The sequence below is a fragment of the Ochotona princeps genome, chromosome 24 (assembly GCF_030435755.1).
Source record: "Ochotona princeps isolate mOchPri1 chromosome 24, mOchPri1.hap1, whole genome shotgun sequence".
In the NCBI taxonomy this organism is placed as follows: Eukaryota; Metazoa; Chordata; class Mammalia; order Lagomorpha; family Ochotonidae; genus Ochotona; species Ochotona princeps.
The window spans coordinates 25,780,205-25,791,610 of NC_080855.1; the positions used below are offsets into that span (position 1 = coordinate 25,780,205).

The 11,406-nt window shown below is 49.2% G+C and overlaps 1 protein-coding gene across 1 annotated transcript; it reads right to left on the bottom strand.

Moving 5' to 3' along the window:
• Window positions 1–2,649: 2,649 nt before the first annotated feature.
• Window positions 2,650–9,920, bottom strand: ZNF3 (zinc finger protein 3). The gene is given in 5 exon segments (XM_004586902.4): window positions 2,650–3,504; window positions 3,507–4,499; window positions 7,178–7,304; window positions 7,826–7,917; window positions 9,766–9,920. Coding segments are annotated over 5 exon segments (1,305 nt in total). The 5' UTR covers window positions 9,821–9,920; the 3' UTR covers window positions 2,650–3,466.
• Window positions 9,921–11,406: the final 1,486 nt, after the last annotated feature.

Below are 11,406 nucleotides of genomic sequence, written 5' to 3' on the forward strand. Positions count from 1 at the left end.
TCCACCCTTCCCACTCAGATCCCTGCTTGTGGCTTGGGAAAGCAGTCGAGGACGGCCCAAAGCCTTGGGACCCTGCACCCACATGGGAGACCCGGAAAACACTCCAAGCTCCTGGCTTTGGATTGGCTCAGCTCCAGCCGTTGTGGTTACTTGGGGAGTGAACCAGAGGACGGATCTTCCTGTCTCTCCTCCTCTTTGCATATCTGACATATTTGGGACTGGCATAATTGGCTAATCCTGTGCCTGCAAGCACTGACATACCATATGGGCACCAGTGTGTATCCTGGCTGCTCATTCCAGATCCAGCTCCCTACTAACGTGCCTGGGAAGGCCGTGGGAGACAGCCTATCAGTGCCTGCAATTTTTTTTATTACAGGCTTTTAAAAATTCTTATTGGAAAGGCAGATTTTACAGGGAGGAGAGATACTGAAACTTTGTCCATCACTGTTCACTCCCCATGTAGCCCCATGGCTGGAGCTGAGCCATCTGAAGCCAGGAGCTTCCTCCCACATGGGTGCAGGGTCTCAAGGCTTTGAACCATCCCCCACGGCTCTCCAGGCCATAAGTATGGAGCTCACATGTAATACAACATCCAAGGTGGAGATTTAACTGGCTGTGTTACAGTGCTAGTTCTGGGATTTGGCATTATTAAAGTATAACTAACTTGAATTTTTTCCATTTCAAAACATGGGCCAAATCCCATTTTTGTAAAGATGTATTTATTTTTATTGCAAAGGCAGATATACATAGAGGAGGACTAACAGAGAAAGATCTTCCGTCCAATAGTTCAATCCCCAAGCGGCAGCAATTGCTAGAGCTGAGCCAATCAGGAGCCAGGAGCTTCCTCCAGGTCTCCCACACAGGTGCAGGGTCCCAAGGCCTTGGGTTGTCCTCGGCTGCTTTCCCAGGCCAGAAACAGGGAGCTGGATGGGAAACGTGGCTGCCGGGATACAACCCAGCACCCATATGGGATCCCAGAGCATTCAAGGAGAGGACTTTAAGCCACTAGGCCACCACGCCAGGTGGTGTGGGCATGTCCAGAAGCAGTGCCACCTTTCTGTGGGGCTGACTGGGAAGCTGGGGATGTTAGCAGCTGCAGCAGACCACACACAGGAAAAGAGAAGTTTGCGGAGGAAGAGAACCCCTTGTCATTCCTGGAAAAAATTCCAGAAATCATATTTATCTTTGTACGTGAAAAGTTATTTATGTAATTCTTGGCTTGTCTCAAAGCCTTCCAGCTTATCATTATTTAATGCATCTAATTGGACTTTTGTGAGGTTGAAAAAAATCCAAACGCAATAAATAACTTATGAAGAAAGTAATTTCTCCTTGGGGATCTTTTTAAAAAATCTCTACGGGGCAGGTATTTGGCCTGGCAGTTGAGAGCAGTTGGGATAGCAACATCCCACATCACAAGAGCTTCAGCTGCCGTTTCCAGCTTCCCATTAACGCAGACCCTGCGAAGTAGCAGGGGTCACTTAAATTGGGTTCCTGTCCCATGTGGGGGATCCCGATTCAGTTCCCAGCCCCTAGTTCTGACTGCAATCACAATGTACATTTGAGGACTGAACCAGTGAATGGTAACTCCCTCCCAGATTATAAAATAACAAATCTTTTCACTAATTGTTTCACTCCACCTTTCATACTTTTGCTACCTGAAGTGTCCAGGGAGAAATAGGCTTTTCTCTTAGAAACTTCACATAGGGGCCCGGCACGATAGCGTAGTGGTTAGGGTCCTTGCCTTGCACGCACCAGGATCCCATATGGTTGCTGGTTCTAGTCGCGGAGGCTCTACTTCCCATCCAGCTCCCTGCTTGTGGCCTGGGAAAGCAGTAGATGACAGCCCAAAGCTTTGGGACCCTGCCCCCACATGGGGGACCTAGGGGAGCTTCCTGGTCCCTGGCTTTGGATTGGCTCAGCTCCAGCTGTTGCAGCCACTTGGGGAGTGAAGCATCAGACGGAGGATATTCCTCTGTGTCTCCTCCTCTCTGTGTATCTGACTTCGCAATAAAAATAAACAAATCTTAAAAAAAAGAAACATCACATAATCTTTCTCAGAATTATTTATCAAAGTGTGGGCATGATTTGGGATGGGTGGAGACATTAAGAATGAAAGTCCTTTGCTTTACCTGAAAATGTCCTTGGAAATCTTATCTGTTACAGGTGATTAGCACTGTGGCTTGAGAAAGGCAGACCAGAAGCCAACCAGGGAAGTAACCCGAAGGCAGAATCCTTCCCAGGAATTCGGACGCTCAGAGTTGTGATTTCGAGTCTCTGCTGGTCTGTAAAGGAGTATGACGGGGACTGAAGGGAAAAGGGAAGTGGTTGTCTGCACAGAAAATTTAATGGTTAATTTTCGGGTTCCATTTTTAGTCATCGTGTCCTTTTTACCTGATCTGGTACCTGCAGAAAAACACACTCAATCTCTCCTTCTGAAAAATTATTCGGTTTAATAGTGCTTTTTGTTTATGCTACAGGATGAGCAGGGTTGGGAAAACACAATAGGGGTGGATCCCTGGGCTGGGAAAACTCGGGGAGTCCCACCCACACCCAGCAAAGAACCCACTACCTGGTCAGGGGCAACGGCTTGCCTTCTCTGGGTTTTGCTTTGTTTGTGTTGACCCTCGGCTGTGGAAGTCCGAGGCCATGGGCTGCTGGGGGCAGATGTCAGAGGCGTCAGAGGGCTGGGCAGGCTGGCCGAGTGAGCTTCCTGCAAGCACCCTTGCTAACTAGGGCTGGGATTAAACCACTTTTCTTCGTAGGAGCAAGGGGGAGGACAGACTCCAGAGGCCTTCTCACTGATCACCTTCCCAGTCAGTCCCATCACAGCAGGAAAGAGAAAGGGTCTGTGTATAATATTGCCAGGTTTCTCTCAAACATGGTCTTGCTGATCCAAGAGCCCTACCAATTAGACATTAAAAAAATAAATAACTCAGTAAAACAAACCCCTCAGCCCCAGATGGCCGTAATTAATTAAAACAAACAGCACATTTCTGCAACTTAACGCTGGTTTGGAAAAACAGGGGTTTTGCAGTACGGTCTGCATCTCCCGCTGCTAGGAGACAGCAGGACCCAGAACATCTTTCCACTGCCCTGTGTGCTGTGACAGCCCTGCCTCGTGGAATCCCTGGAATTCTGCTCCCACTGTGCTTCCAACCCCATGTCAGAAAGGCTCCTCTGGTGTGACAAAAATGCTTTAGTGCAAACTCCTTTGAAATGGGGCAACTGGCCGCAGCGTTTCCTTCTAATCCCAGCACCTCATCTGCTGCTTGCCTCCTAATTTTTCCAGGCTACTAGGTCACTGGTCCCCATACCAGGGTGATTTACCCAGTGTGCCCCAGTCTCTACGGTGGAAGGTTGAAGCTGGAGGGACACATCCTAAGCTGTGCGTACTTAGGTTAGTAAGGCAGGAAGAGAGGAAGACAGAGCTGTGGTTCCCGTTCAAGTGGACTCTCTGATATTTAATTCAGCAGGAACTCTGAGAGAGCTTTTGCTCATACCCGTTACATTCAAAGGCTTCTCTCCAGTGTGAATTCTCTGGTGGCGGACAAGAGCTGAGCTGTACCTGAAGGCTTTCCCACACTCGCTACATTCATAGGGATTCTCCCCGGTGTGGATTCTTTGATGCTGAATAAGGCCTGAACTATAAGTAAACTTCCCTCCACACTCCATACATTCATAGGGTTTCTCTCCAGTGTGGATTCTCTGGTGCTGATAGAGGTGAGAACTCTGGCTGAAGGCCTTCCCACACTCGTTACATTCATAGGGCTTTTCTCCAGTGTGGATTCTCTGATGGTGGATAAGGGTGGAGCTCCTACTGAAGGCCTTTCCACATTCATTGCAAGCATAGGGTTTCTCGCCAGTGTGGATTCTCTGGTGGTGAGTGAGGGTGGAGCTCCAGCTAAAGGTTTTCCCACACTCGTTACATTCGTAAGGCTTCTCTCCGGTGTGGATCCTCCGATGCAGAATGAGAGCTGAGCTGCAGCTGAAGGTCTTCCCACAGTCGTTACACTCGTAGGGCTTCTCGCCTGTGTGGATCCTCTGGTGCTGAATCAGGTGTGAGCTCTGGCTGAAGGCCTTCCCACACTCACTACATTCATAGGGCTTCTCCCCAGTGTGGATCCTCTGGTGCTGAATAAGGTCTGAAGTTCGATTAAAGCTCTTGCTACATTCATCACACTTATGAGGTCTGTCTCCCATAGGAAGTCTCTGATGTGAAATCAGGTTGGGACTCACAGTGAAGCTGCTATCAAATTCGTTGTACTTCTCACTTCTCTGTTCTGTGGGCGTGAACTTCTCGCCAACCGTCACCTGCATTTTCCTGTTTAATCGTTTGCCCGAGGAGTGCCCAAGCTGCTTCTTTAGACTGACTTCTTGTTTGTAGGCTTCTTCAAACTTAAGGCCCTGAGAAATGTCCTTCTGGAATCTTCCCAATAGCACCCCGTGGGATCCTCTCTCTTGAGAAATGTCTTGCTTGTTCTCAGTTCTGGTCTCACCATCTGGCACAATAAGAAAGGCAAATGTCTTTCAGAAGGCAGGATAGTCACATGACATATTTATACTGCTAAAAGCACACACTTCTATATGCCTACAAAGGAACCTACTCATATGTGTAACTGTGGCAACATAGGAAACTGGGCCAGGGAAACAGCGAGGGAGCAAGACAGAAAAGCAAGATCATGGAGAAAAGAGCTGAGAGTGTGCAGACAGCTGAGGATTGAAGAGGGGAGGATGGCTCAGGCAGACAGGCAGGAAACCAAAACCACAAGAGGAAGGCCGTATACATAAGGCAGTGGCAGAGTCTTCCGGAAGGCCAGAGCCAGCGGACGTAACTGGGTGATGGTGACTGCAGCGCATGAGGAATGACAGAGCAGAGTAAACCTAGGAAACCAGACACGGATGGCTGAGGACCAAGATGAGGCCGACTGAAGAAAAGCAGCTGCGCAGCACAAAGGAGCAGATGAAAGGAATCCAGGGACCCCTAGAGCCAGGCGAGCACACCAGCCCTGTGGTCACCCCCGCCTGTACAAACAGGCCTAACAGTTTAGTCCACCTCTGGGCCCTAAACCTGGAAGGCAACACTTCTATGGAACGCTAATTGTCCAACTGCTCTCCATTTTCACTACTCTGGTGTTTCTAAAGGGAACTTCAAGAAAAGAAACTAATTATATATATATATATATATATATATATATATATATATATATATATTATATTTCTATGAAGTAAAGCTAATTGATGAGACAGCTGTGTTTTGCTCACCTGAGTAGGTACTTCTAGGGACCTGTCCTTAATTCTTTGCAAACTCAGGACCCTTAGCAGTTCTGCCCCTTCCAACCAGGACTGAGTTCTCAGAACACAGGAATGGGAATCTTGCTCATAGGGAAGGACGCAGGGCTTGGGCAACCCTAGTCAAGCGGGGCTTAGACCCAGAGCTGGGGGGAGCAGAGAGAGGCTCACAGGAGGAAGAAGACCCTCTGCAGCTCGGAAAACATTCTGCCTGAAAGTGGGGTGAGGGATGAGGAACTAAAACTCCAGGTTAAAAAACTCATTTCTTTGGGGCTAGTGTTCTGGTGTAACGGGTTAAGCCATTGCCTGCAATGCCAGCATCCCGTATGGGCACTGGTTCAAGTCCCAGCTGCTCTACTTCAATCCAGCTCTTTGTTAATGCACTTGGGAAAGCAGCAGAGGATGGCCCAAGTCCATGGGCTTCGGCACCCATACGGACACCAGGTAGAGTTCCTGGCTCCCAGCTTTGGTCTGACCCAGCCCCAACTGTTGTGGCCATTTGAGGAGTCTAATTCAGCCTTTCAATAAATAAAATAAATCTAAATAATTTTTCCTCAAAACAAATTTACAATTCTGCAAGAGCCACAACTATACAAGGTCCTAAAAAAAGCAACAAGTCCTTTCTGTTGATAAGCCAACAGAGAGAGAGAGAAGACAGAGTCCCAGGCTGTTCACTCAGGCCCAGGGCAGCACCACAAACAGTGGGAGATCTCTGGGGCCTATCTTGAGTCCTGAGGGTCACATGGTGAAGGGCTTAGATCTGGAGCTAATGACGGGGCTCAGACTGCCACTTCCCAGCTCCACCACCAGGCCCAGGGCCCTGCAGCTCTCTGACCTCACCGTCTTCATCTATAAAATGAAAACGACAGGAAGGCACTGCAAAAAGTTCATGAAAAATCATGAGAAAACTGCACGGATGTAACAACAAAATGGACACTAGACTTCATATTCTTTTTCCCATGAAGTTTCTGAAGTACAGGCACACTAACTACCTTGACGACTATGCTACTGTGAGAGGTAAATCGGGATACACATGAACAACTGAGGCTAACAGTGGCAAAGCAAGCTAATCCCCCGCCTGTGGTACCAGCATGCAATATAGATGCAGTTGGAGTACTTACTGGCTGCTCCACTTTTCAACCCAGCTCCCTGTTGTGGCCTGAGAAAACAATGAAGAATGGCCCAAGGCCTTGGGTCCCTGTACCCACGTGGGGGACCCGGAGGAAGCCACTAGCTCTTGTCTTCGGATCAGCCCAGCTCTGGCCTTTGCAGCCATTTGGGGAGTGAGCCAGCAGATGAAAGATCTCTCTCTCTTCCTCCCTTTCCCTGTATCTAACTTTCAAGTAAGATAAATAAATCTTAAAAAAAAAAAAACAAAAAACAAAAAACAACAACAAAAAAAACCTCCCAAGAAACTACAGATCACTACATAAATGATACACTTGTTACTAGGATTTTTACAGGAAAGGCAGATAGAGAGAAGGAGAGGCAGAGAGAGAAAGATCTTCTATACTCCAGTTCACTCCCAAAATGGCTGCAACAGTCAGAGCTGAACTGTTCTGAAGCCAGGAACCAGGAGCTTCCTTTGGGTCTCCCACATGGGTGCAGGGGTTCAAGACCTTCGATCATCCTTTACTGACCTTCCAGGCCATGAGCAGGGAGCTGGATGGGAAGTGGAGCAGCCAGGACACAAACCAGCACCTGTACGAGATCCTGGCACTTGAGGGGAGAGGATTAGCTAATTAAGCCACTGTGTTGGGCCATAGAACTTTCTGAGAAGTAGTCAACCCTTTGCTAATTGTTCTCTGTGAATAGAATGTTACCAACCAACAAGGAGGCAAAGAAGCAGCAGGGAGGTGTGCTGACAAGGTGCAGGCCTGGCGCTTACCCAGTGAGAACACGTTCCCGTAATTCTCCAGCATCACATCCCTGTAGAGGCTTCTCTGCGCAGGTTCCAAACGCTTCCACTCCTTCCAGATGAAGTACACAGCCACATCCTCAAATGTCACCAGCTCCTGAAACAAGACGGAAGCTGCAGCTTCAGGCTCACAGTAGGGATGGCTACCACCAGAAGCCACTCAGGACATGAGTGAACAATGACTCCTCAGGTAGTGGGGGAAAAAAAGAGGTCAGAACACAGGAAGAGAGACAAGGGCCAAAGCAGGACAGTGTTTGGCACAGCAGTTAAGAGCTCCAGGTCCCGTCTCTGCTTCCGATCCAGCTTCCTGCTCACACGCACCCTGGTGACAGCTCAAGCCCTGGCTCTGGCTCCTTCCACCTGCAGAGAGATCTGGGTGTGGCCCAACCCAGCCCCAGCTGCTGCAGGAACCTGAAGAGTGAACCACTGGATGGAGGCATTCTCTTCATCTCTTTACCTTTCCAATAAAATGATTGTTATTTTTCTCAAATGAAAGGTAGAAGGTAAAGGTCTGTTATTCTGTAGGAAAGCAGCAGGGTCCTGATGGCTGAAATCCAGGTTTAGGGCCCAGAATGGGATGTTCTTGCACGAGTCGGTTTACAACGGGGCACGGCTCACCTGGGACTTGGCCTTGAGGAGCGCAGCTGCCAACATCTCATCTCCCAGGCTGTCCTTGTCGGAAAACGTAGGAACTTTGGAGGCAGAAAGCGCTGATGGGCAATACAAGGATCCCAGAGTGAGTCTATATTCCCTCTGTCCCCTCGCCCTACTGACCTCCTAAGCCCTGGAACACTCACAGGCCCATGGCACAACCCAGGACCCACATCCCCCGCACTTCCTCAGCAGCTGCTCCTGCCGGAGGCCTTCACCATGTTCGATCCCGTTGCAGTCCTAGATTCTCCATCTCCGACCCTCCCCAGACACCGCCTTTCTCCCCAGTTACTTCTCTGCCAGGGAAATTGTCCAGCCTTCTCTAGGATCATTACTGTATGCATGCCTTTCTCCCAAGCTTGGCCAGGCTGCTGCTCCTGTCCCTCCACTGCCCTTCCAAAACCCTTACATGAGGTTCTCAGACCACAGCAAAGAAAACCTTGTACCCAGCAGATTGTCTATATTCCCAAGCCAAACCTGCACACTATACGTTTCCCAATCAAGTGACTTTTTTTGTAATTCTTGGGTTTATATATTTGTCTCTTAGAGACCCTAATCTCATCATCTGGACAAAAGGTCTTTAAATGCTTTTCCTTCCTGATAAGCATGAAAAGCAGTACTCATGAAAACTAACTGGCTCTATGATCAGTGTCACAGCCTAGGAAAGCAACATTATTTTTATACAGTTCTGATCCATTCATCTTTTGACTCCTGTCTCACAGTGTGCTCTGAAAGAGCATAAACCAGGACTACGAAGGTGGCTGCTTCAGACCACAGGACAAACGGAATTCGTACATTGTAGGTCTTTTTAATCCTGCAAAAGATACCCACCACGCTTCAAAAATGCTTCTGTTGGGGGCTCAGCAGAATAGCCTAGCAGCTAAATCCTTGCCTAACACACACTGGATCCCATATGGGTACTGGTTTGTGTCCAAGCTGCTCCACTTCCCATCCAGCTCCTGCTTGTGGTCTGGGAAAGCAGTGGAGGACAGCCCAACACCTTGGGATCCTGCACCTGCATGGGAGACCCGGAAGAACCTCCTTGCTTTGGATCGGCTCAGCTCTGGCTATTGTGGCCATTCGGGGAGTGAACCAGCAGATGGACGATCTTCCTCTCTGTCTCTCCTCTTCTCAGTATATTTGACTTTCCAATAAAAATAAATAAATCTGGGCCAGGCGCGGTGGCCCAGAGAAGACAGAGATAAGGGGGGAAAAGGGAGGCCACAGGCTAACAGGCGCTGATTGAGATCACCATACAACTGTTTTGCTAAGATTCTCAAAGTCAACCTCAACTCCTGCTCACGGTCGGTCCTTCTGTCAGCCCCATCTCCGTTGCCCTGGGCCGGCTGCCCCACTCACCCCCATCCCACATGCCCCATAAAAGTTTTCGATGTATAGGGAGCCTGGCTGTGCACCTGCTCTCAGCCCTAGTTCTAATTGCAAACACTTTGCACTCGCCTTGAATGCGCCAGGATCCCATATGGGCGCAGGTTCTAATCCTGGCAGCTCCACTTTCCCACCCAGCTCCCTGCTTGTGGCCTGGGAAGGCAGTGAGGACAGCCCAAAGCCTTGGGACCCTGCACCCGTGTGGGAGACCTGGAGGAGGTTCCTGGCTCCTGGCTTCGGATCGGCGCAGCACTGGCCATTGCAGTCACTTGGGGAGTGAATCATCGGACGGAAGAACTTCCTCTCTGTCTCTCCTCCTCTCTGTATATCCGCCTTTCCCATAAAAATAATTAAAAAAAAATTTTTTTTTTTGGTTAAGATCTATTTAAGCTGCGAACAGCAGGATATGTCCTAAAATCTGGATTTTAGAAACTAGCTAGCCCAGGGCCTGGTGCACAGGAGAGTGCAATAAGTAATCGCCGACCTGCTAAATACCAGAATGAATCATCTTCATTGCTCACCACTCTCTAGCAGGGCCTGAGGTTCCTGTAGAACACGGTCAGCCTGCGTTTCCATGGGTCCCGGGTGTCCTCTCTGCAGCTGCAGCCGGAAGCAGGTTCCGAGTGGGATGAGGAAGCGCTGAAGACACAAAAGCACAAAGATCCTTTCAAACACCCTCGGAGCCCAAGAGGGCAGAAGGAAAGGAATGTCTTTCAGACCCAGGGAAATAGGTACCGCACAAGGAAACTAATGTGAGAACCACTAAACAGACCCAGTTTCCCTTTAACATCTCACCTTTGGCTCCTCCCACACAACAGAGAGTGGGTGCACAAGTCTAGGATGGAAGGTTCTACCTCGCACCCGAATCCTGGGACAAGATCAACATCTGGAAAGGTACAGTAACTACTAGCGTCCTTATGGCAGCACAGGGAAAACATGCCGGGTTTTATCCACATCCCTCTCTTATTTGCTCATAAAACAAACAGTTGTTGAGTATCAACTACACTGCCAAAATAATACCACAAGGAATTAGGGAGAAAAAAAAAAATCAGGAATGTAAAGAAGTATAGACTGAGTTACTTGAGGCATAAGAGGAAGGGGCCTCCTCTGAGGGTCCTTGGAAGTGCCAAGAAGTATAGCCTTGGGGTGGGAGAGGGGAGATGAGGCACCCACTAAAACGCTAAAAAGCACCACACCAGGCCTGCCTGGCGGTCATGCCGACACACGCCTGCCACCCATCACTCTCCTGCAACTCCCAGCAGCCACTGTCGGGCAGAAACACTGCTTTAGAGGGGCAAAGGTCCCAGAGAACACACCAACCTGCCTTCCTCGTAGCTGTGTCCAGCAAAGACAAACCCCTCAACAATGCAACCGGTGGAAAGAAAACTCCATTGTGCACCCACTACATACAAACACACACACAGCTGAGAGTTCTGTCAGAGCCGTCCCCGCCCCACCCCACCCCAGTCCTTCCCAGGCAATGAGAGATGGCCTTGCAGGTGAAATTAAAAAAGAAAACAAAAGAAACCGTGAGCCCTGGAGTGCTTTACCAAGATTCTTTCCTCCCTTCTCTGGAGTTAGTTCCTTGAAGGCCAAAATGATGATGGCTGGGAATCCGGACTTGGGTTGCTGACAGCGGTTGGGTGAGTAAAAAACAAAGCTATTTGGAATCTTCATGTAGACCTTATTTATAATTTATGAAGACAGAGATAAGGGGGGAAAAGGGAGGCCACAGGCTAACAGGCGCTGATTGAGATCACCATACAACTGTTTTGCTAAGATTCTCAAAGTCAACCTCAACTCCTGCTCACGGTCGGTCCTTCTGTCAGCCCCATCTCCGTTGCCCTGGGCCGGCTGCCCCACTCACCCCCATCCCACATGCCCCATAAAAGTTTTCGATGTATAGGGAACCTGGCTGTGCACCTGCTCTCAGCCCTAGTTCTAATTGCAAACACTTTGCAGAGCTGGGATCCTCGAACCGGCTGTGTCAAAAGCAAACTTTGTGGACTTGCCTGTGCCGGGCGCGATTCAACGTAGAAGCACCCGAAAGAAGGACCCAGCTAGGGTCGCTGTCGCCAACTTTTTTTCCCCCAACTTTCAAAATGTGCGAGCAGGGCACTGTCGGGGTTACCAAAGCCTGAACCTTGAGCCCGTTCTCCCCA